The following is a 25,968-nucleotide window of genomic DNA, read 5'->3' as shown; positions in this document are numbered from 1 at the left end:
GGTTCTATGATTCTATCATATCATATCATATCATAATCACTACAGATGTGCAGACAGCTGTGTAGGAGTAGCTGCTCCATTTCACAGACTTAGACAGGGAAATCAAGAGCCTTGCCTAAATCTACGCAGCAATGGACACTGGGAGGCCCTCTCTTTGAAGTCTGGACAGGCTACAGGCATAAAGGTGTGTGTTTGTGGATGGCCCAAACCAAGAGGCTAGATCCCAGGGAAGGTGTGATCAAGGCTGGAAACCTAGAGAGCTCTTTGGACTAAATGATAGGAAAAGGAAAATGCCAAGGCTTGAATATATTATAGTGAATGATAACTAGAAGATGCTGATCAGCAAGAATAGGTAGTGGGTTAGATTAAAACCATCATTCCAAGTTTGAAAAATATGGGACTAGCCTATATATCTTCCTTTCCTAGGTCTTTCGCCAGTGACTTTCCTGGCCTGGCTCCTCACGTGGTCTCCTCCTCCTCTTCTTTTATGCAAAGCTGTATGTGTAGGCAGAGACCCCTTTCTCTCAAACACCTCCATAATCTCACAAGGTCAATCTTCCAGAACTGCTTCTTCAATCATGATTTTTGAGTTATTTGCCATTCTAAAAAATTCCCTAATGCTGTTTTTTCCACATTTTCTATCTTGATAGGAGGCAGAACTGGGCAAGAACAGGACTAACATAGCTTTTGTATTTACTTGCCCGCACAGAGTCATTAGTCGAGCCCAAGGACTGAAGCTGGTGGTGGAGACTCTCATGTCATCCCTGAAGCCCATTGGGAACATCGTGGTCATCTGCTGTGCCTTTTTCATAATCTTTGGGATCCTGGGAGTTCAGGTGAGTCCCCTGTAAGGCTCAGCACCTAACCCAAAGTCGTAACGAGCCCCAGATGGCCCCACATCTGGGTATCTGTACCAATGGGCACACTAGGAGCCTTTCTGAAACGGAACCAATGGGCTGTTTGGCCCTCTTGGGGAACATTCCTTGCTCCTAGCGAGGAGGAAGCAGATTTCCCATTATTGGTCAGCCATTAAAACCTCATTAACAATTACAACCTAACAACAGTGGCCCAGCAACATGCATCCCTAGCCATAGCTGAAGGAGCAGTGTTTAGAGCCAGGCAGTGGGATTGGTTCTGCCTCTCTCTGGTTCCATCGAGGTCCTCTGCCCAGCTCTAGAAAAGTGTTGGTTTTGAATCCATAACTTTGCCATAGTTAACAGCTTGGAATGACTCAAACCCAAGGGTTTACGCGGCTCTTGGTCCCCACCCCAGCAGCACAGCGTGGCCTTCCTAGTGCTCTCAAGACACATTTATTCCTGACTTCCAAATCTTGGCTATGTGTCACTTGATGTGCCGAACTTTCTTGAAGCTTCCCTGTTGCATGCAGTGATACAAAAGCCAACATGATGACCCCCTCAAAGGCACGGAATGGTCTTTCTTCATTCTTTCCCCACCACAAGGACTTCTGCTCTGCCTGCAGTGGGTTGTGAATCAAGATATTTCTCCACTTTCTTCCCCCAGCCACACCACAGAAGGGTCGGGCCTGAGGCATGACATGTACCACCAGAAAAACTCTGCTTAGGAAAACTGTTAAATCCCATTCCTGTTCTGCCCGGGAGATAACACGGGGACATCTCCCCTCCACCTTTCTTCTAGGTATAAACCAATGGGGAAATAGAAACTCTCAAAGCTGAAATCGTTGGTTTGTAAACTCCAGAGAGACCTTGACCTGGAGATTCATTCAGATTCTGACAGTTTGTATAACTGAAAGCTTGCAGAAATAGAGATTTCTGAGTCTGCTCTGCTGGCAATATCCTCAGTCCCAGGAGTGCAGGAACCCGGGGGAAAAGTGGCAGAGTTTCCAATGCAATTGGTTTCTCATTACCTAAGAAGAAGAGACTGTTTCATATAAATATCCTGACATAACACTTATTTCTTTCTGAAGTTTATCTGATCTGTCACAGCCAGCTTTGGAAAGCAGCTCTGTTTGGCTTTGTTTTGGAAAGGTAGCTTATATAATATTTTGTACTAATATACTGTTTAAATAATAAATACAACATTGAAAATAAACAGAGAAGGAAATCATGCCATCCATAACCACCTCAGCAGCTAGATTGGCTTAGCATTACAGTACAACAACATCCATCCATTATACTAAACAGATTCATAAAACTAAGCATATACCGTAAAACAATATAAAACTCAGACACAGGAAAATTTATGCCAAACAACAAAACTTGCAGTATGCTCTTTGAATTTCCTCCCTGCTAATTGTGCTTGCTTTCCCTAGTGGCTTGCAGTCTTACATTAAATTGTCTTGACTATTGATGTGCTTAAGTGGTAGATAGAAGCAAGACTGATCCTGTATTCAGGATGCAAAATTCTCAGTTAATATTTATTGCTAATTAGGTGTAAGATGAGGGCCATAGCTATTTTCTATAAAAAGATGATCTCTCAAAGTTACAGTTGGTTTTCCCATGTAAAAATAAACTGGGGATCAAACTAGAGGTTTTTAATGCTATTAAAATCCAGACGTCCAGGTTTCTAACAGTGTTTCCTCTTAGCAAGACTATTTTTATTGTAGAGCTTGTCCACACATGAATAGTCATTAATAAGACACAAGAAACAGATTGATAAAATAAGTACCGTAGGAATCACTGGGTCTCTCACTTTCGGAAGTGCTAAAATCTGAAGCACTGTCAGGGGTCAGCATTTTTGCAAATGGGGCTTTGTATTTCCAAACCCCGTTAGTAGCTGTGTTACTGCTCCCACCTGAGTGGCATTGCAGTCCAGCTCCTAGAGAAGTTATTTTTATAGACAATATATTAAAAACAGTTGTTTACCTTCCTGCTTAATTAAAACTTTTCTTCGTGAAGGCTATATCTCCCCAGTCTGCCTTACCCATGGATAGTGTTTCTCCATGGAAAGATCAGGGAATACTTCTCTTCTTACATCCAGAAGCTTATGACTGCATTGAGCGGTGATTAATTTTGCATGCCTAGAGAACATCCTTCTGCTGTTGATTTCTGAAGGAAACCTATGGAGTAATGCGTGGGTTTATCTTGTTCGCTATTATTTCTACTGATATTTGTCTAGGACAACAGATCAAAAACTATCAGCATCTTTTCTCTGTATACCCAGGTGGTGTTTTAAGGAGCCTGGAGAGCAGGCTGCCATTTTCCCCCAAAACAGTAATGTCAATAGCTTCTGTCAGCAAATAAAACCAGATTTGTTGGATGTCTCCCGGGCTCTGATACCATCCATCCTGCTAGCATCAATCACCCTGTCTGAAGCAGTAATCATCTCCTGCCACTCTCTATTACGTGCGCAGGAAACGCCAGGTCTAGAATTAAGTGCGTGGAGGCTCATATTCCTCGTGCAGGTGTAAATCAGGAGCCGAGTCCCCAGGAGTTGCGTCTCTCCTGGTTTACACCAAAGGAAATAAGCTCGGGATCAGGTACCCAGCACCAGTTGGGCTTGACTCCTTAAGCTCTGCACGAGGAATATTTTCAGAGACCCCTGCATGGACTGCAGAGCCTAATGACGGCTGGAGAACAGCATTCAGGATCAGAGACCGGAGCTGGGCTGACAGCAGTCTTGATTCAGCGAGAGCCCAACGTCACTCGCAGCCGCTCGGCTCCTCTCCGACGTGTCCGCTTGTGACCCGTAAGAGCAGAGCTTAACCTCTTCAGTGTCACCTTTTCTCTGCTGACAGAGGGCCCCTGTTACACTTAATTTGTCGGTGACTCTTGAAACCAGCATCGTTAAGTGGGCTGAGAGTCGCCGGAGTCATTCCACTCGTGGTAAGAAGCCATTAGCTGGTCTGGGCTATTAGTTGGGGCTACACTTGAGCTGGCGACCCAGAAGCAAAGGCCTTTAGGCCAGTCTCAGACCAATGAACCAGACGACCTAATGCACGAGGTGGGTGTCCTAAATGATGTGAAATCATGCATTTGCTCATTAGGTGCATATTATACTGGCTGCTCGCACTTAATAACCAGCACGAATAAGGCCATTTCCCTTAACTTCTCTGATGGTGTGGGCCCAGGAGAAATGCCCATTATCTGCAGAGAAATCCTGTGGACTGAACCCTTACAGTTCCTCTCTTCTTTGCGTGTTTTGCAGCTTTTCAAAGGCAAGTTTTTTGTCTGCCAGGGGGAGGACACCAGAAACATCACAAATAAATCGGATTGTACAGAAGCAAGCTACAAATGGGTCCGGCACAAGTATAATTTTGATAATCTCGGCCAGGTATTAATAGAATGGTAATCTGCTTCTTTGCTCCTTTACCTCCTTGACTTAAAACCTATGCATTGTTATCCCATGGGATTTTCTTACAGGGCACTACCAGTCGCAGTAAATATTCCGTTCACATACACAGCATTCTGTCTCTGTAAATCCCAAAGGTAGTGTTTCCAAGCAGGCATACACTTCTTTTCGGAACAGAACAAGCACATGTGGCTTTGTGGAGTACTTAATTGCTTCGCTGCTACATAACAAACCAAATATATCTTGCAGAAGGTCTTGTCTAATAGAGCCGGACACTTTCAACTATCTCTGCCACACAGCCTTATTTTAGCAGCATGGTAAGGACTAATTAGTCGGGAGCAGTAGAGACCTGGAGGGTGGAAATGAAGCTGGTTTTGTCTTCGGCTTTGTGGTTTCCGAATTAGCGCTCATTGCTGAACCAGGTGCTGACATTGATAGGTTTTTGCTGCCAGGAGAAACCTTGGACATCAGTATCCCATTATCAGACAGGTAATGATAATCCCCAGGCAGGAAAGGGCAAAGAGGAGTAAAATGTTACAGGTAAAAAAGCTTTAGTGCAACTATGTCTAACTTTTTTCCCATGTATTTCTAGGCCCTGATGTCTCTCTTTGTTCTGGCCTCCAAGGATGGGTGGGTGGATATCATGTACGATGGCTTAGATGCTGTGGGAGTTGACCAGCAGGTACGTGCTCTAGCAGAGCTGTAAGAAATGAGTTGTCAAAGGTCACATGTTTTGGCTCTTGTTTTGCAAAATATTGTTGGCTTCCGCAGCCAATGGGGTTATGGGCTTGGGATCAAGGGAGCCGTTTAACCCAAGTCCTGGGGCGTGACAAGGAGTCAAGTGAAAAGTCTGGATTTGGACCTAGCCTTTTGCCTACAGATTTTGCAACACAACTGGTGTAACTAGTGTTAGGAGAACCACACCTGTTGAAGAATGGTTTGACTTTTTAAGCAATTTGGACATTTCAGGAAAAAAGAAGTGCTTTTGTGTGGATTCAGGTTTTCAGTGAGGGACTTACAATAGCTGCAAAGGATGCTTCTGTCCTGCTGTTGGCAGAACAGAGGTGGTTCTTCTGTCCTCAACGTGCTTTGTGTTTTGGGAGCATTCGGTTAAAATGTCTCAGAGGGCTCTAATTTTCAGGAAGAGCAGAGCACACTGAGCTGCCTCAAAGGGGCACCCACGGGTTTTGGGGATGGGGCAGCTGTATCAATTTGCTCCCTTTTGGTTTTTTTTGAGGTTCAGTTGACATTTGCCTTCCTCCACTTTGCAGCCAGTCATGAACTACAACCCGTGGATGCTCCTCTACTTCATCTCCTTCCTGCTGATCGTGGCTTTCTTCGTCCTCAACATGTTCGTGGGGGTGGTGGTGGAGAATTTCCACAAGTGTCGGCAGCATCAGGAGGAGGAAGAAGCCAAGAGGCGGGAGGAGAAGAGGCTTCGCCGACTGGAGAAAAAGAGAAGGAGTAAGGAGAAACAGATGGCTGGTCGGTAGTCTTTCCACATCTTTCTGAGTCCTGCTTGACCTTCCACACGATCCCCTCCTCCCTCCCCTCCCTGCCTCGCGTCTGGTGATCATTCTTCTCCCAAAAGCATGTCCAGCTATAAAATTTGCATGAAGGAAATAGTGTCATTTTAGGCTGAGCAAGGAGCCATGGAAGCCTTTTTAATGGCTGCATGATTTGCAATGACTTTTCCATTGGAGATTATTTAAATTAAAATATAATAGTGATCAGACCTGGAGCTTTTCGGATAGCAGAGCTCAGTGTTACACAAATAGTGACAACTGCAAAGATCAGCAGTGCCGGATGGCACCATAAATCTTCTGAGTCATGAGCACTATTGCTGATAACTGGATTCACTATTTGGTTTATTACAGCCTTGTAATGCCACAGTGATGTTACCTGTCCCATTTATCAAGCAGGTTTATTTATTGGCACAGTAGCACCACTGCTATTCAAGAGTGTAATAAAATAATGGAGCCATCTCATTCTAGTAATGCTTAAAAACTCCTTAGAGAAACATATCAATGCATTTGCTTGAGAAATACAGATTAGAGAAAAAAAAGCAATTGAGGAGAGTAACTAACGAGACAAAATAGCAGTGATACAAACTGAACCAAACTCCAAACTGGATGTGCAAGCTTGCAGCCCTGCCTAGAGAAGGCTTTGCAGGTGAAAGGAGGCCAGACCTCCGCTCTGCCAAAAGTCTCCAACCTGACATTTGTCTTTTAGTCTTTTTTTCTTTCAATTTGGTAGAATAAGTACGAAATAAGTCAGCCAGAGGCCACAGGTCGGAGGTACTCTTCTTCTCGCACGCTCTCTCTTCTGACTGATCTTTCTCTGTTGCCCTTCGTGTCCATGGCCTCACGCTTTCCCTCCCTGGTCAGTCCGCCTGCTGCTCTCTCCTTGTCCCTTTTCACATCTCTTCTCTACCTTTGACAGACTTCAGTACTGTTTAAGAGGCTGTCTGATCAGGCGCCTGTTCCGAAAGCTGGTAATATTGTCTGTTTTATGTTTTTTAATAGTCTAAGAGGTGTTTAATAGCTGTGACAGGCTTAATTGTGCAACCACGTACCACAACGGTGTCTCAGACTCTCTCAGTTCAGCACTTACCCAGCACTTTCCTTTGGTCACTTCTTTAAATCCCATGAGCTTCACAGGTTTTATAACCAATAGGATGTATCACACCAGCGTCTGGAGATGAAACTTTGGTTTATGCCGAGAGCCTGGCTTCCTCGATGGTCAGTGGAAAGATAGAGACTTCCCTCAGGAGTGGTGGAGGACACGTTAGACTGTTCTCATACAGATGGAAAAAATTTTTTTGTTGTTTTTCACATCAAGGAAATGCCTAGAAAGCTCTTTCGGTCAGTCCAAGTTCCCAAACACAGTTTCAGGCTGATGAGTTAGAAAATGTTTTTAAAGGCTGGATAGAAAGATCCCTATTTAAAGTTGCAGTTTTGGAAAGCAGACATTTCTGTAGAAGAAAAATAAATGTTTAGTTATTATTAATGACCTTATTTATAGTGCTGGAGGAACTAGATGAAGAAAAGACATAAGTCTGGGCAATTTCCCAGCGGGAAGGAATCACAAACCATCCTTGGAGATGTAGTTACTCATTCAGTCCTATGAAATGCCTAATTAAAGAGGCAATAAACAGCTATTTTACTGAGGATCAAATATTGCTGAGTATTCAATCACCATAAAAACCTTTCAAGAGCAAAGTATGGAGCCCTCCAAATCACTTCAGAACAGTTTTTCCAATTCGCGTTCAGTGGAACGTTGGTTTTAATTGACCGTGTCCAGCTTTGCCCTCGGAGGCAACAGATGTCATTGCTTAGCTTCATTCTGCATGGTGGGAACTTGCAGATGATATCAAGAGTAGGGCTTTGATTATGCCAGCAGCTGCATGGGGGTTCCTTTCAGCCGGGCTTCCTGAGTATCCCCGGATGCCCAAACCAAACTGTGGATGCCAGACATAGAAGGGCGTAGACATCTAACTGGTTGCACAGTCATTTTTGATTGTAGACTCTTCAAATGCATTTACCCAATTGAACATCTGAAAAGCAGAAAAGTATGTGAGATCCCAGCTCGGTGAGATGTAGGCAGATGCAGGAGTGGTCGCTGTAATGTGCGCTGGCACAGTAGGATGTGTACAAAGTCTGTCCTTCAGAAGTGTCTTCTCCTTCATCATCGTCAAGCGCGGGGGTTCTCAGGGATCTCTGGAGTTTCCAGCTCTCTACGTGGGAGAAGCACAAGAGCCCTTCCTTTTTCACGATGAGCCCGCGTACCTGACCCCACCCTCCATGATGCACAACGAGAGGTTCCCGCAAGGAAACGTTCCTGGTAGAGGCAATGGAGAGCCTGAGAGCCGTAGGGACCTCTGAAGGGGAAGGGAAGTCTTGCCATGTGTCCTGCCGGGTGATTAATGCCGTTTCATTCTTTTAGATCTAATGCTGGATGATGTATTAATGGAGAGCTCAGCCAGTGCAGTGCAAGGTACTGGGAAGTCGGCACGTCTCGTCCCACTTGAATGGCAGTGCTGTGTCACTAACGGCTGGCCACCGCTGCTGTGAGGCATCCCACTAAACCGTGTGTGTGGTGCAAAGCTCGTTTGCTTACTTCATGGCACACGCATATCATTCTGAACTGCAGGTCTGCAGACCTGGCTCAGGACTGACACTTGCAAACCCTTAATTTACCCCTTGATCATGTTATGTTCTTCAGTATTTTTTTTCCCTGGTTTTCATTAAGACACTGTCAGATTTTCATGGCTTTTTTTTTCTCCTTTTTTTTTTGGTTTTGTTTTTTCTTAGAAAATAATGACTGGACTGTGAAATGGGTCCTTTATTGTTTACTCTAGCTTTCCAACCACCAACTTAGGAGTCTCTGAATAATTTGCAGGAGGGTATCTGGAAGGCAGGCAGTCTCGCTTAGGGAGGTTATTTCATTATTTCTCCATGCTTCAGGGAGGCACAGTATTTTTTCAGCAGGGTAAAATTCAGAATAGTGCAGAGCCTCAGTGCTTTAACGGAGAGATCAACCCCACACCAACCCTCACCATGGACATGGGGTTTAGCCATTGTGCTCCCCAGCTTGTACATTCTTCGTATTGATTGAGAGTCACTTGATCCATGAGGCATCTTATGAATTAAAAGAAATAAAGATGCCACCTCAAAGCTTTTCCAGGTCCTGGTGGGGATGGACCAGCTGGGCTGAACACTGCTCAGGGTTTGACCTGGCCACCCCGACCAGGGCTCGCTCACATCTCCCTTTCCCGTCCCCCCTCGCCAGGACAGTGCTCAGGGCTGCAAATCTGTCCCTTGCTCTTTTTATTTTTAGGAGAAGCTTTGATCTGGCAAGCATTTTTTTTTTAATTCATAACTTAAGAATATTAGCCTGAATAATTAAAGAGGCGCCAACATAGAAACAAATATAGCTGTAATTTTTGACAAAAATAATATGCTAGGAAAATTGTGCCATTAAAACTCTCACCTGTGAACAAGCTCCCGCTGCTTGAGATGGGAGCAGGGCTCCATCCATCTCTCACATATTGCAGGGAGTTTTGATGAAATAAAAATTGCCAGGTGAGGGCTATCGGCTTTCACTGCAGAGGATAATGCAGGGAGACCGAGGTTCTTACCTTATATTTCTAAGACCTTGTTGGAATTTATCACAACATGCTTTAATAAATCCTGAATCTCCTTCCCATTGCCATTCCTGGTATTTTTATTTCTTTGCCTTCTTTCTTGCTCTTCTTGGTAGGCCTCCTGTCCTCTCCTGCGAAACAGGGGCAGCAGGAGGGGGGGGTGTTGTCACTGGGTTTGGGGGTCTGTTTATTTTTTCTTATTATTATTTGATTGTGACTCCTCTCCTGGTCTAACAGGTTACACCTTGGCTGTCTTTATTTTATTTTATTTTATTTTATTTTATTTTATTTTATTTTATTTTATTTTATTTTATTTTATTTTATTTTATTTTATTTTATTTTATTTTTAAGGCATTGAACTCATTCCAAACCCCTCTGTTATCCCACGCAGGCTCAGAAAGACTCTTAGAGTTTGCCTTTAAAACGTGTGCAATTGTCAGGTCTGTGCTTTGTGTTTCCTTTTGTTGTCTTTTCTTTGGATCCAGCGGTAGTGAATGTGCCATGCTGCTCTTCAGGCACCGGTGTGAGGGAATAGAAAGGTTTTATTTCTGAACCTGACTGTTGGGGATATGAGGGAATCAGTCCCGGGTGCTGTAGCTGAACCTCCCGTGGTTCAGTGAAAAATCTGGAGTTGTGACCCCAAAGCTTCCACACATCTCTGCACTTACAGAGGGTTCTTTTCTCTTTCTGTGAAGATAAGATGGAGTAGTGTGTGTGTGTGTGTGTGTGTGTGTGCGCGCGTGCTGCTGCCTGGTGCTTAGCGAGATATTATAATTTTTTTTTTTCCTTTTTTTTTTTTCAAGTCTACATTCTATCACAACTGGAATCTTCTCAGTGGAAATAATTTATCATCTTCCATTTTGCTTTTTTTTTTTTTAATAAATCCATTCAGTACAATAAAAGCCAAGTAAAATGCTGTGTTTAAATAAAAGAAGTTCCTTCAGTGCAAACTACTTTTTAACCTAATAATATTCTTGATACAGTTTGTAAATCCAGCTGCGTCACGGGCTCATTGCTTACTGGTTTGCCACTGTCCTCCAGATATACTCAGACCTGAAAAGTAGTTAATTCCCTTATTATAGGAGAAGGAAGAAGCTGGAGGAGACAGTAATGGAATTGTCCCACTCTCGTGAATTCCAATTTCCTGTGCCCACGCACCTCCGGCTCAAAAGCCACCTCGGGGAAAGTGGCAATTTCTCTCTTGACAGGGCTATATTCGGAGGCAGCCGCTATTCGGAGATATTTCGGAGCCGCATGCCCAGCCTGATTCCCCCCAAGAAAATGCAGTTAATGGGAAGAGAGTGGCTCCAGCCCCATCTCTGGCAGCACCGGCAGAGACCGGCTGAGCCCTGGGACCCTCTGGGAGCTGGCAGTGGCACTGCCTGGCAAAACCAGGGGTGCCTCCAGCGCTGCTTTGCTGGTCACTGGTGCCATTTCGCAGGTCACGTCCTAGAGCTGTCAGACGAACAGGGGCACAGGGCTTAATATCCCAAACCTGGGCTGTGATTGCCGAAGCCGAAGGGAGAAGTTGGAGCAGGCTTAGGAATGGGAAATATTTATCCTGCAAAAGCAATGGTCATTGCCTTTCCAAAGGGGCAGGAGAGGACGGCGATGAGTCTGGCTACCCCAGGACACAAGCTGGGGCTGTTGTGCTCTGCCTCCCAGACCTTGCCAAGGGGATCAATTATAATCCCGCGGGATGATGCCAAGAGGAGTACAGAATGTCTGCTTGGGAAACAACTTGAGAGCCCATAAAAATGATAAATTAAAATTGAGTGCCCCCCATGCCAGGCACCCGCTCCCCTTGCTGGCGCGGTCCCCTTAGGCACCATCGCCCAGGATGAACGGGCAGGTGGGACTCTCCCAAGCCAGCTCTCAACCAGCTGCAAAACCTCCTTCCTGCCTGGGTTAGGAGGAGATTGCTCAGGCTCCACTGTCTGAGCTGATTTTCTCCAGTGTAACGATATCTAAATCTGAGCCACTTCTCCCTCTCCCCCACTCCTGGCCTCCAGCCATGGTGAAGCAGCTTGATTTACACCCTGTTCACCAGCCTGATGTCTCATAGTGGGCTTTTGCTGTATTTCCCCGTCTTCTGACATTCTCATTCTGCCAATTCTTCTTTTGTTCATTTGCTCTCCTCCTCTTTTCTTTAACGCCATGTGTGCCGGGAAGCCAAGTTAACCTTTCCAGTAATAACCAAGACTAACCCAGAGCTCTTGTTGTTCTTGACACAGTGTATTGTAACAGTACAGTAATTTGGTGTTGTGTTAGTTGTGAAGTTCACCACCTGGAGTTTAACAGCTGTCTGTATTTCCCAAGATGTTGGTATTGTTTAGATCTTTACTGCAATAATTAGAAACGATACTGTGTGATAGGGGACACGGGCTTTGCACTTGGATGATTATAATGAGCAACATCCAACTTCTCTGCAGAACTGTGCAGGTGGGGTTAAATAAATGGTATTTATACAATAGCAAGAAAATGGTTTATCTGTTCAGAAAGTTCCCTGCCCACCTACACACAGTAGCTCTTTATCTATAGTCCTCGGACAGCATGCCAGCTTGTGTGTGGTTCATCTCACGGTAGTATCTGTATTGCACTAATATGCATGGCCGGCACACGGCGACCGGTGAGGCGAGTGGTGGCATGATTCATGAACAGGGTTGACAAATCTCCTCTTAACAAAGTTAACGGGGAAGGATGAAACATTTACTAATGGTAATTTTCTAAGGCTGCAAGCGCATCTGGAACAGCAGCATCCAGAGACGTTTGGCTGTGGAAACCTGGGGGCATGTGCTGGGAAAGGTGAAAAGGAGCTTTGGCGTTTGGGATAGGGGGGATGCAAAGGGGGAGAGCCTTGGCAGATACATGAACAAGTAGCAACCCTGCTTATGAGGCCATGCACTGGCTAATCCAGGTGCAGGAACCCTGCACAGGAGACATTTTACAACCTCTCTCTAAAATCCTCTCTCTGTTCTAACGGCGTCAGTGCTATTCTGTAGGATTTGGAATTACCTGTCCGTCAAAGCTAAGAAAAATTTGAATTCCAGTGTAATTATTCATAAGTAAATCCACTGCAAGAAAAGGCAGAAACATTGACATTTTTCTTTTTGAATGTGAATTATACATAAATGTAGAAGAAGTGATCCAATTACGATGCTGTTTCTTTCTGAGATGATAAGTTAGTTCATAAAAATAGGTCCTATTCCTAACCTAATTGTATTCAAACATTTTAGTTAATTTGCTACTCATAATTTAGCATAATGTGATCGAGATATCTCGACTTTATGGAGATTTATGCAGATTCTGAGATATTTGACAAAGTCTTATGAGTGAGTCAGCAGCTACCAGTCTGCTTTTTTGTAAGCACTGAATAGATTCAGCATGAAAATTCATTATATAGACCTTTTCATCGATATTGTGCTTTAGCACTGAGGTACAGATCACCTAAAGCACACTGCAGATCACAAAGTGAATATTAATACTGCCTTTCATTTGATGACGCTGAAGCAGAATTTTGGGCATTCCAAACCTCTACAGAATAAAACTGCTGAGTGATTTGTCTTTCTGGTCCCTGGGCTGTAAGGGAAAGGTCTGTCTCTATGGAACAAACAAAACTCTGATTTTTCAGGATCCTGTTGCAAAACAGGGAACACATGAAACCGTTAAATCTATGGGTTTGATTGCAATGTCATTGGCTATTGACAAAGTGAATTCTATTTCCAGGCAAAATTTAATCTTCTGAAATTAGTCCTCCCGGAGGGCAACCCAAACCTGTGCTTCGTGGCTTCGTTCTGCCCAACTTTTTGCTTGGAGTAATGTATCAAACTGTACATTTGCTCAGCAGCACTAAATATCAAACCATGTAATTCTTACAGCTCAATAATTTTCATAACCAGTTGATCATCTAATTATGAGAGTAATATTATACTCTGACATATTCAAGACAGTCCTTTCCACTTCAATCTGCATTATAATGCCTCCTTGAAAATTGTACTGAATTATATACTCAGCCTTGGCATTTCCTCATTAGAGATTAGGTGAGTAAATGAGTTTATCTCTAGGAACATTCGGGGTCTAAAGAGCATGTGTCATCCCTGAGGCAGCCGAACACAGGAATGTGTTGAACAGTGAAATCTGTACTTTGATAATCTTGTCTAAACGGAGGATCATTATTTTCTAATCGCTAAGGCTGACTGATCAGTTTTCCTTGGTATTTTTATGGACCATTTTTCAGGGCTCTGACAGCCGAAGTGTTGAATTTTGTTCTCTCTGCAGTTTACTGCAAAGAACATAATATGACTGAATTACTTCTCTTTCAAAGATAACCGCTAACTCAATGGCCTGTATTTTTAAGCCATTGTTAGTAAAATCTGTCCCCAACATCTGACCATTAATGGGCCTTTGGATACTTTGGGAACTTCTAAGATCTTTCAAGATCAGCAGAAACAAAAATTGTTGTTTTAATTTAAACTTAGTTTAAATTTCCCTACAGGGAAAACATTCTTTAGCAGCACAATAGTCCCAGCTCACCTCATCCCTGATGCCATAAGGCTGAGTATAATGCATGTCCCCCTGAAGATGTTTAATGGATGTAAGATGACGGGAGCCCTGCTGTGTATTAAAAATGGTAACATGCCAGCAAGAAAAAAGGAAAAAAAGAAAAAAGACAGCATGTTGCTGTAATCAGTCTAGGATTTATCATCTTCGGAGTTGGAAAGTGAGGGTGCGTTGACTTCAGAAAGACGCAGAGAAATGACTTGACGTGCCTCTCTGCTCTCCTCCTCCCCGCTGCAGAAGCACAGTGTAAGCCCTATTATTCGGATTACTCCCGCTTCCGCCTCCTGATCCACCAGATGTGCACCAGCCACTACCTGGATTTGTTCATCACTGGAGTGATCGGCCTCAACGTGATCACCATGGCCATGGAGCACTACCAGCAGCCAAAGGTACTGGGACAGAGAAGGGGAAAAAGCAGTGGGGGGACATGCTCAGCCGTGGTGGGATGTGCTGATGGGCAGAGGTAAGGCCAATTTTGCTGTTAGACCTCGGGGCCCCCATTCACCATGCCCAACCTGGCCCTTTGCCCCATGGAGCGTACCATCCTTCATCTGGCTTCCAGCTCAAACTGTGCCTTTTGGTACCTGGATCCCGTTGCGCCTTTCCCTTCTAGTTAAGTGCAAACAGACTGCTTTGAAAACAAGGATGGCAGCAGGTTTGTTTGGTTTGCTAGACGAGATTGTCATTGAAATCTTCCGTTTGACTTAGGTTTTCCACCAAAAGAAGGAGAAAAAGGAAAAAGAAGAGTAGAATTTGTAAAATGTTTCTTTTTGCAAAGTTTCTTATAAATCCCCAATGTCCCATAGTGCCCAATTTTCACAGGATTCCATGCTGGTCTTTAAAATACTTTTAAATATCTTAGTGTGCTCAGTTCCTGGGTCTTTGTCATACTCTGAAAATAAAAACAGCCTGTCCTGGGATGTCAAGTCTCTTGTGCGTAAGAATGAAATGGAAATAGCTGCCTTTGCCATATAACTTGTACTTATTTTTATTAGCCACTTTCAGAATGAATAAATATAACACACAATAGGAGGAAATATTCTTTAAGACTAGACAGGACTTGAATACTTAATGTAAAAAAACCCAAACAACTAAGACATGCAAGCGAGGGGAAAAATATCTGCCAGCCTATCATAAAGAAGCCAAAAAGTGAAAGGGCACAAGCCCAATTTATTTTTTTTGTTCAGGTCACCTTTAAATACCCTGGAAGGCTCATTGCATGATTCAGTCATTTGGTGATGAAAAAGTTTGTTGGCTAAGGAGCCTGTATTGGAATCGCTCTAGGGCGTGCGTCTTGCCGCAGTCGTTTTGCAGCTACATTTTCTCTTGTATTATAAAAATGTTGGGCAGGCTTTTGTTTTTAATTTTCTTTAGGAAAATAACATTTTGTCTCTAAGCCTCTGGTATGCAGCATCTGGGTAATAACTCCAAGCTTGGGCTGTGCTGAGATGACAGCACCGTTAAAGCCAGGCACATGCTTGAGAGCCCTGCTGAATCAGGGCCCCAAAATCACCCTGCTCTGGGTGACTGACGGCTGGGATCCTGCAGATAATTAAAAGGCTAAACATACCAGAGAGCTTTATATCTAAACTAACGATTGCTCGGCATGTTGGTGCTGAAAGGGGTTGGTGGTGGGATACCCCAGGATGCCCTGTGGATGAGATCCTAGCCGGAGATGCTGCGGCTGCCCATAGAGGAGGGGCTGCCGTGTGCACAGAGGTGGTTCGAGCAAAGAGCTACTGGGCAAAATCTGCTTTTGCCAAATAGATATGCTCATTTGCTGGCAGAGCCCAGGTCCCCTGCAGTATGACAGGGGAGCTTGTTCAGAGCCACAGCTTCCTTTGGTGGCTGGGCTGGTGCTTCTTGGGCAGGTGAGGTGGTTGCTTGAAGCTAAACTGTAGCATGAAGGCAGAGTGCATGGCTTAAATTCCCTCTACTATGATTTCTCCCGCTTGGGGATCAGCAAGTCTCATTTTTGGTCTGAGAGCACTCTGTTGCCATCTCCCACATTCCCTAACAGTGCTCTGGACACAGTTATTACCCTCCCATTTGATGGATGTTACTTAAGGGGCCATGCAGAATGCTGCTACCACAGCGCTCCTTCACGAGCAGGACTTTTGGGATGAGATAATATCTTACATGGCTTAATGCCCGACTGTGCAGGAGTTGTCCCAGCCAGGAGGCATCTGTAGTTAATGGCCAGGTTGTGAGACCTGCAGAGGGAAGGGCGGGCAGAGGAAAACCTGAGGCACTCACTCTTGCTGGCAAGCCATCCCTCTCTCCTCCTTGCCAAAAGCTCAAGGTGAGGAGTAAATGACAGGCTGTCACAAAGAAGCCATTTGGCCAGCGCTTGCATGGTCCTGGCCAGCCCATGGCTCTTGCAGCAGTGCACAAACGAGCAAGTGGGATGAAATTCAGCTTTCTGCCGAGAGCGCGAGGGCTTTTGCGCTGCTGACACCTGCAAATGCAGCAGCTCTTACCACTCACCCAAAGCGATCCCAGCTGGGGCTGTGTTACTGCCGGGGGGGGGGGTTGAGTTGTGCCTTGGGTTTGTGTCAGGCCCCCCTGTGAATTATATCAGCTGGGTTGGGGCCAGGCAGAGATGCAGCCTGTGCACTCCCTGAAGTACTGGGACTTTTCCCTGGGACATTTGTCATCGGCGAGAGCCCACAGTTGGAGCCGTTTGTCTATAATCTGGAAATGAGTAACTGGTGAAAGGAGGGCAGGTTTGCAGGCAGCAAAGCCCCTCAGCAGAGCTAGCATCTAACCCCGGTCCTCTGTCCACATCCCAGGTTCTTGATGAAGCCCTGAAGATTTGCAATTACATCTTCACCGTTATCTTTGTCCTGGAGTCTGTTTTCAAGCTTATCGCCTTTGGGTTTCGTCGCTTCTTCCAAGACAGGTAAGAAAAGCTCCATCTTGACCGTGGGGGCAGCAGCAGGTTTCTGGAGACAGCTGCCCAAATTCAGTGTCCTGGACCCCGATGCTCTTCCCAGTGATGTCAGTGTGACACGTGTGAACGCTTTTTGGTGTGACTGATTGAAACCTGGGTAAGTGGAGGCCTGGGATGTGAGTTGGAGAAAGGATCGTGCATGCCGAGGAGTGTGATGGCACAACTTTGGCCCTTGGGGGTGGACGAAATAGGAGCGAGTCTCCCACCGAGCGGCTGGTTCTCTTCTCACACCAGTTGCGTGTCCATATAATCAAGAGGACCTTGTGAAGTGACAAAGTTTATGCCAAGAGAGAGAATCTGGTCCTGAGTGGAAATGAAAGAGAAAAGGGACCTCTTTTTAAGCAGATGCTAGCAGCAGATGAAATTGCTTCCTTTTCTAGATTTTCACTCTCTTACCTCACAAATATGTCCTTGGTGAATCTTTCTCCACCCATTTTTGCCTCCTTCAATGTTAATACCAAGAGCACTGGCACTGAGCAGGACTTGACACAAACCCTTCAGCAGCCGGGTGATGGTTCCACCTCCCTCCCCGTGTTTTGGGTGTCCGTGCTGGGATTACACCTCTCGCCGACTTGGCACAAATCCTTGAGGTCTTTCCTTCACCCAGCGTGGTTTTCATTGCAAGGACTGGACACGGGGTCCGGTTCTTTCTAGGGCAGATCTCACAGTGAGGTCCACGAGTGTCGTGTCTAGAAGTGGCTGGATAGATACCGCAGCATCTCCCCTGAGATCTGCAGCCTCGGGGTAGAGAACTGCCCAGCTTTTGTTTCTCTTTCCCCTCAGTCAAGAATATCTTTGGAATTGGCTGATTTTCTAATGAGATGTATTAGTTATAATGATTTCATAACATAACTGCTTTTGTATAATACCCTCAGAAAAATGCTGCAGATTCATTTGAGTTCTAGAACCATTGAAATGACTGGAATTCATGTGAAACAAGCTACCTCCCCTTGCCAGCTTCTTAGTAGATGTTAAACTTCATTTTTTGTTGTCTCCAGATGGAACCAATTAGATCTGGCAATCGTGCTGCTGTCTATCATGGGCATCACTTTGGAAGAGATCGAGGTGAACGCTTCGCTACCAATTAACCCCACTATTATCCGAATCATGAGGGTTCTCAGGATTGCTCGAGGTGAGACAAATAAAGCAGAACTGACTTGTGTTTGAGGTGCAGGGTCCCCTCCAGGAGAGAGTTAAGCGTTGGGAAACGGTTCTGGGGCACATCCCCATCATGATGTGCATAGTTCTGGCATCAACAGGCTGTAAACAAATAAAAGAACAATGGGGGAAAATACTTGCGAGGAGCCAAAAAGCTGAGCCAACTGACCATGTGTTTATATCTTAAGAGGACTTGAAGGCTGAGAGCTTAGAAATAACGGAGAAATAGCTGTGGCTGTAACTCCCAGAGATGTACCTGGAAAAAATATGCCAGTCAAATCAAAGTCGTCTCTAACGGGGATTAGAGAACACAAGCTCAAGTACGTTGGCTTTAAAAAACAAGCATCTAATAAATTTAATTTCCCGTGGGCCTTTACATCTCACCACGTGGTGACAAAGCATGCCTCGTCACTCTGCATCCATCTGTCCCCTCAGACTTGTAACGACACGTACCCAAGTTGGGAAGCCAGCTTCTTCAGGGCCTGATTTTTCAGAACAGGGAGATCTCAGGGCCAAATGATGAAGACGTAAAACGTGAGTGCTCGGGCCCTTAATAAAGTACTCCCAGGCCCTCCTGAAGGGCAATGTTGTGCTCTGAGGCACAATTGCTATGATTGCAGCCCTCATCTAAGCAAAGAAGGAACTGGAGGAGAAATGAAATGCTACTGTGTCTCAAGGGGGAAAAAAAAGTAGTTTTCCTGTGCATTGGATCCCTTTCAGAATTAAAAATACATGCATTTTTCCAACTGGAAATGCAACCTTCTGGAAGAGATGTGTAAACCAGCTCCTCAGTGAATCATGTGTGAAAGTGGGTAGCCTAGGGAAGTGGGAAACTAGCCGCAGGGCTGGGAAAGTAACTGCTCACGATAACCAGAGGAAGAAGGAGATGGGTCCAACACAGATAACGTGGGGAAAGGAAAAGGCAGGCAGAACGATAACGCTTTCTCCAAGTCTCAGGATAGGTGTGGCTGCTATTCACGGGATTTTAATAGTATCCAAGCAACCAGGAGCGATGTAAAAAGGCCAGGGACTATAGCAGCTAATGGAGCACACTTGACATGATTTCACATTTATCTTCCTATAATCTGTGGCTCCTAGGAGAGGGACTGAGTTTGTGTCTCCATGCTAACGCTGCTGTTACCATATTATGAACGTGTTTTCTGCAGTGTTGAAGTTGCTGAAGATGGCTGTGGGGATGAGAGCCCTGTTGGACACCGTGATGCAAGCGCTGCCGCAGGTAACCCACTGCCATATCAAACCAGATCTCCTCTGGCCCAGAGCTAATTTCCTATTGCAGAGGAATGCTAATCATTTTATCTTTACTGTCATTAGAGAATCACATTTCCTTTCGAAGCACAGTCTGAGATACAGTCCTCACATTGAGGTCATTTTTCCCCTGAAGGAATTTAAGTTTTGGATTAAAGAATACAGCAAGAAACAGGTCTGGAACAAAAAAATCAATGAATGTTCTTTTTTTGTGTTTTTTTTCCCCCATTTCTTTTTCTCTTTCCAGGTGGGGAATCTGGGTCTTCTCTTCATGTTGTTGTTTTTCATATTTGCAGCTCTTGGAGTGGAGCTGTTTGGAGACCTTGGTGAGTCTTCCCGTGCCGGTGGAAGGGGTGGGAGCAGTGCGCGGGCAGGGGTCTCACAGCTGTGCTTGGTCCCACAGAGTGTGACGACACGCACCCCTGCGAGGGGCTGGGACGGCACGCCACCTTCAGAAACTTTGGGATGGCCTTTCTGACTCTCTTCCGAGTATCCACAGGAGACAACTGGAATGGGATAATGAAGGTAAGAGACTCACGGAAAACGAGTATTGCCTGTAATTGCTTAATTAGAAGCCATCCACTCTGCTCCAGATTGGTAACAATGCTCAGCCGGGACACTCATGTCCTGCAGTGAGCTGGTCTCTTCATTTGTGCAGCTGGGTAAAGTCTCTAATTCTGTTCCCTCCTCCCAACAATGCAGTGCCTAGGTGCAGGCTCCTGGCATACTTCACATATTCCCTTTTTTTAATCTAAGAGAGCAACTGGAAAAAATAAAGGGACTCATCTCTCAGGTAAAACATGAGTTCAGCTCAGTAACATGCATTAGTTTTATTTTTTTCCTTAAAAGTCTCCAGTTACTATTATTATTGTTGTTGGTGGTATTACTTTATGGTTTTTTTTTTCTGGGAAAACCCAGGTTTCTGAGAGAGAGTCTCTCTTAGAGGACAGCCATAAAGGCATGCTATTGTGAAGAAATCTGGTCTATGAGTACACAGGGTGCTAGCTAGTCGGAAGGCATTGCTTCTCTGTCAATTTGTAGCCCATGGTGAGTGTTAAGTGGCCAAAGTCTTAATGAGAGGGTGTGAACTTGAATGTCTGCAAGCCCAGCTGCTGTGGGATAGCTGATGGGTTATAGCTGCACCCTGCTTTGCCCTGGGTCCATCTGCCACACTCCTGTGTATTTGGTCTCTAACCTGTTAAAACAGCCTTTCCTTTAGGAGCAGCGGGGTGTCGATGTCTGTTGTTGCACACCCCAAGGACAATTTCCTCTGAGCCTGCTTGTGGTGACTAACACAGAAACGTAAGGTTTTACTGGCAAGTATTTTGCCATTCTAGACATGAAATTTGCCCAATTATCTTCTCAGTTTTCTCCATGAAAGGAGAACCCGTTGCAGCCAGATGACCAGATGGCAGACCAAGGTCCATGCTGGAACCGCTCCACATCCCTCCCTCATTTCCCCCTGTTTCCAGGACACGCTGCGAGACTGTGACCAGGAGTCCACCTGTTACAACACCGTCATTTCACCCATCTACTTCGTCTCCTTCGTGCTGACGGCCCAGTTTGTCCTGGTGAATGTGGTGATCGCCGTGCTCATGAAGCACTTGGAGGAGAGCAACAAGGAGGCTAAGGAGGAGGCAGAGCTCGAAGCAGAACTGGAGATGGAAATGAAGACAATCACCCCCGGCCAACATAGCCCCTCGGACATCTTTGTGTGGACAGGTGGCGCTGGTGGAGAGAGACCTGAGAGCCCCCGAGGATGTACCAATCCCATGCAAATCAAGGTGGATTCTCAGCTCTCATTAGTTTACCCTATGGTAAGAATCTCAGTTTGGAGGGTGAAGAGGGCTTGACCTGCATATTTGCTAGGGGAAGACATGCACGAGTCGGTAATGAAGGAGTGGGCGTACCGTATGTCCAGGGCTTGTATTCCTCGCTGTCTGCTGACTGACTGTTGCGTGGTGTGGGAACCGATGCTCCAGGGAAGAGACCCTAGGCAGGTCTCCAGACCACCTTGATGCATCTGTTCAGAGGTAGAGAGCTTTGCAATTTGTTCTGGAGATGTGCCCAAGCCACCCAGTTCAGACGTAGCTCCAAATTTGCTCTAATCCAGAGTTTGGGCTAGGTCCTTTGTGATAGCAAAATCATGAGCATAATGTGTTTGCTTTTCTAATGCAGATCATGAACCACAACATAAAAGGGGAATAAAACTTGGGTAATCTTTGCTTAAGTATTAAATTTGTTTTATGTAACCTCAATTTAAAATCCGTCCCCATAATCAAGCTTGTAAGAAAAGATTATTTTAACAGAATAATCCAGTGGGGACTCAAACCTGAGCTCACCAGAACTGGTGGCAAAACTCCCACCAGCAGGAGCAGTGCTGGAGCAGGGCTGTAATGTGGTAGCTGCCACGAGCTGCAACAAGTCTCTCTAAAACGCAGTTTCTGGATGAAGACTCAGTCTGAGGAATGAGAGAGGTGAGGTCAAGACCCAGACAGGGTCCTTCGGGAGGGAACTGAGCTGGAATTATACAAGAAAAGCGGTCCAGCCTTTTTTTTAGTCTTAGCTGATTGCAAATTGGGTTAAACTCTACACAGACCTCATTAGCTTTTATTACATCATGATTTCACAACAGCATATCTTGGCTTCTGCCTGGGGTGGATTAATGAGTATTCTAATGCATGAAAAACTCATTTATAATCTTTAGTCCAAGGGTGAAAAAGAGTAAATCCCTGCTTAAGCTTTGTTTCAGTTCTTAAGCTACTGGAAATTTCTGGTGCCATTAGGAGTCACTGATGTCTGAGATGGAGTCCAAAGCTGCTCTTTGGCACAAGAAAAAGGAGTTCAGGGCAATATGGGGAAATCCAGACTCATTACGTCCTCTAGGAAGAAACAACATGTCCCAACTGTTGTTGTACATGTTAAGCAGAGTACTGGCAAACTGTCCTCAGCACTGTTGTCCTGCATCAGTCCTGGCAAAGTGAGAAATTGCAAGACAAATCGGCAGGAAGGATACCCTCAGCTCTTCAGTCTCTTAAACCTGCCCTCTCTGAAGGTGGCTTTGGAAAGGGCTTATTCTAGTCATAATCTCCAGAGTGCGTTTCTTGCTCTTTCACTCAAACAGAAGCCTAAAAAACCTCCGGGAGATTTTATTCTGACTATTTATTCTCCCAGCCAAAATCTTCAGGAAAAATCTGATGCTTGAGCACGACAGCAGAGGAATACAATTCCCAGGACATGACCTTGCAAGGACATGTGGTCAGCATGCTCTTTTGCTTGCCTGTTCCCCAGGATTTTTGCACTGTGTGCTGTTTGACTGTAACGACGGTCCTCATCTCATTGTATGTAGTAGGCATTCCCGACGTGAAAGGTGCAACCCTTAAATTGCTCCCACACTGCCTGTAAAAGCCAGACCCTGCTCTGTATAACCTCCCGTTGTCTGTGCTGTGGCCAGCTGGTTTGAAGTTGGCCAGGACAACTGAGGCACCTCAATCCATGTCTGGCACATGAATTAGTGACCTGACGTGTGTCCATCCTGGGCATCTGCAGCTTTTGTGGACAGGATGCTCAGCTTCTCTTCAAGTCAGGTTATTTTAATTTATGTGACCCCTGGATATGGATTTAGGTGTCAAGTATTAGGTCTTGCTCAAAAGTGTGGACAGTGGGTATAGAAACCTTACAGCAGTAGTGTCCTGTAGAAGTTTACAGCACCAACTATCAAGACGCTGCTATATCAGCCCCATTACACAGCTCAGATCCCAGGAGTAACCGGTCGTGTTTCCTGAGAGCGAGAATTGTCCCCGAGGAGGGCCCGGAGCGGGAGCAGCCACGACCCCGGGGGCAGCCGGCGTCGGCCCCATCTCTAGTAATGTCTGAGAAAGCTGTCACTGCTCACCGTGATATTACTGCACTGTTCTCTCTCCTCTCCTGCCTCACCTCTCCTGTCCTGTTGTTTCCGTCACTGCTATTCTCCCTGAACGTTTCCGTCTTCCCCTCCCCCCTTCTATTCTGTTTCTTTTTTTTCCTTTTGTTTGTTGGGTTTTACACACTGTCCTTTTTTCTCTCTGTCTCTGTCCCTTGCTGTTTTTTCCTCTCTCTTTTTGGCTTGCTCTCTCTTTCTGCATGCTATACACCACCCCTCCTAGGAAAGGCACTTGTTTGATACCATATCACTGCTGATCCAGGAATCTCTGGAAGGAGAGCTGAAGCTGATGGACAACCTGTCAGGCTCTGTGTGCCATCATTATGCCCTCCCAGCTCCCGAATATTACAACTCTGAGAACCAGGTTAATATTCCTAATTTCCTGCAAAGTCTCCATCCAAACTTGATTTGACTGAGACCTTTAATAGAGAGTTAAAGTTCTTTACTTTATGTAATGTAGTCACAGGGATTTTGAAGCATAAGTCATTTTGGCTTTTTCTGTGGGAGTTGAGATAATATCTTGGTTTATGGTGTTGTATATCAATGCGAGAGGAAAAGTACAGGCTCTGAATTTCCCTCTTCAACCCAGTAAGAAATTTTTCATTGGGATTTACTGTTCACGAGTGTTGCAGGGAAAAATGTACAAAATCCCGTCTTCATCCTTCAGTGGGGTTCTTGTATTTGGCTTCTTGCTCCTAACCAGGGCTCCATAGTAATGTCAACACACGTCTGCAGAGCCTGGAGTACGGTGTGAGGTTTTCCCGGAGCAGAGCTTGAGCTGCCGGAGATCATAAAATGATCTCTACATTTTGTGCCTACTTACACTGCATGAAAATCCAGTTTCGAATGATTTTCCTAAAGAGGCTTCTTGCAAGTGGGTCATTGTAAACTAGATCCTCATCTCTGATCTAAACTGAATTTAGAAGGCGAGGCAGCCCTTAATGATGTACTTAGGTAATCGTGTGCTCCAGCGCTTTCCCGAACAGGGGCTCTAATACTTGTTTAAAATTAGTTCATTTACTACTTAGAATAAAATACCTACTTTCTCAAGTGTATTATTCTTTAGAGCAAATATTTTCCCTAAATCACAGCAGTGACCATAATAATAATTCAAGCATACCTATTTTTTCCTGCAGTTGGAATTGAGCAAATTCATATTTCTTGATCTATTTTTTTTCCTTTCTGGCTGAAAATAGCAGAAGTTTTCTTGTTAAATCTGCGTGCTTATTTATGAGCTCACTGACACTCTAAATTATCTAACTCAGTGGCTCATTAGAGGAAAGGAACAAGCTTAGGTAAAATGAAATCCTACTGCAGATCTTTATATAGCGGGATAACATGTCTCCCTCTGATTGCTGTGTATCGCTTTCCAGATTGAGGTCTATTAAGCTGTAGGAAGTGGTTGCCTCTAAGAATTGCCGGAGGAATAGAGACGGTAGCTTTTGGCAGGGAAGGCAGAGGGTCAGTATGAAACTCAGCGAGAGCTGGTTGGAAATTTTTTGTCACATTTTTCACCAGAAAGTGCTGCTGCAGCAGAAAAATGGTTTTGTTTTGACATTTTTATAATGAAAAAATATAGCATTCCAGTTTGCAATGGCTTTTCCTTTTAAAATTTAAGCTATTTTATTTTTTCCCCCCTGTAATTAAAACCCGTGTAAATCAGTTGAATGTTTCCAACAAAATGTTTTGATGGCTTCAAACTCAATTTTGGGAGAGGGGAGGCTGAAGGGGGGGTGATGTTTTGTTTACATTTTGGCTTTCCCGTTCACACCATTTGTCATGTTCTCAGGCAAGTCAGGAATTTGGAGCAGCGCTGGGACTTGCTGAAAGCAACCTGATTAATAGCAGCTCCCAGCAGAGCAGCTCCATCAGGCAGGAGCTGCTGGTGTCCACCGTGCTCTAGCACAGCCTTTCGCCATGTGCTTGGGCTCCAGTCGGTGGGTTGAATCTGTCCCCATTGGGTTGTGTTGGCAACCTTTGCAGCGATGCTTTTTTGGGGAGCCTCGTGTGAAATCAGGAGCTCCTCCAAAGCATCTCTCTCATCCATTGCCAGCGGACGACTGTGTTAGAGGAGATATCAAACCCAAGGTTAGATGAGAGAAGCCCGACCCTCTTCCTTATCTCAGCTGAAGTTTTGAGCCTCTCAAGGTTCACTCATCACTGGGTTTATTTCACCCCACTGATGCCATTTTGAAGAGTGAGAAAATCCAGCCCTCTGACAACTTAAGTGCAACAGATCTGGGCCTCTGTGATTTCTCTTGGAAGATATATTACTGTTGAAAGACTTTTCAAACATAGACGGTAGGAAAAAGAAATGCACAGTGAGAAACAAAAAGGAAGCACCTGGGACTTGTCCAGACCAGGAGGCCCCTGCAAGTGTGAGCCAGGTCTGTAGGTTACCCGATGAAATGCTGTCCCCAGTGCCGCTCTCCCACTGCCGCGGGCACCAGCCTCAGACACGTACCCGAGGTGGGGATTTGGGGAGGGCTGAGCCTGCACTTCAGGGCGAGCATCCCTCCTTGTGGTGCCTGGCAGAAGGGATGCTGCTCCGGCAGAGACACTGCAGTCCCCCTTTTCCCCTTTCTCTCCAAAACCTGAAGCGACGTTTCATATTTCTTATAAGAAGAGCTCTGTGTCTAGAGAGAGAGCTTCGTCAATATTTTGATAAAGATTTTTATCAATTACTTGAATGCC

At 45.1% G+C, this 25,968-nt stretch overlaps 1 protein-coding gene across 1 annotated transcript in view; it reads left to right on the top strand.

Annotated features, from left to right (window-relative positions):
- CACNA1G (calcium voltage-gated channel subunit alpha1 G) overlaps window positions 1-25,968 on the top strand; it is a 173,969-nt gene that overhangs the window by 136,351 nt on the left and 11,650 nt on the right. The window contains exons 22-34 of the mRNA XM_075169670.1: window positions 710-836; window positions 4,126-4,251; window positions 4,862-4,951; window positions 5,541-5,754; window positions 8,215-8,265; window positions 14,213-14,364; window positions 16,768-16,877; window positions 17,927-18,060; window positions 19,253-19,323; window positions 19,600-19,678; window positions 19,756-19,877; window positions 20,825-21,169; window positions 23,498-23,638. Of these exons, the coding sequence (XP_075025771.1) occupies window positions 710-836; window positions 4,126-4,251; window positions 4,862-4,951; window positions 5,541-5,754; window positions 8,215-8,265; window positions 14,213-14,364; window positions 16,768-16,877; window positions 17,927-18,060; window positions 19,253-19,323; window positions 19,600-19,678; window positions 19,756-19,877; window positions 20,825-21,169; window positions 23,498-23,638 (1,762 nt within the window). The remainder of the gene's footprint in view (window positions 1-709; window positions 837-4,125; window positions 4,252-4,861; window positions 4,952-5,540; window positions 5,755-8,214; window positions 8,266-14,212; window positions 14,365-16,767; window positions 16,878-17,926; window positions 18,061-19,252; window positions 19,324-19,599; window positions 19,679-19,755; window positions 19,878-20,824; window positions 21,170-23,497; window positions 23,639-25,968) is intronic.

Source organism: Calonectris borealis, chromosome 20 (assembly GCF_964195595.1).
Source record: "Calonectris borealis chromosome 20, bCalBor7.hap1.2, whole genome shotgun sequence".
NCBI lineage: Eukaryota > Metazoa > Chordata > Aves > Procellariiformes > Procellariidae > Calonectris > Calonectris borealis.
This window is presented reverse-complemented; position numbering and strand designations above follow the sequence as displayed.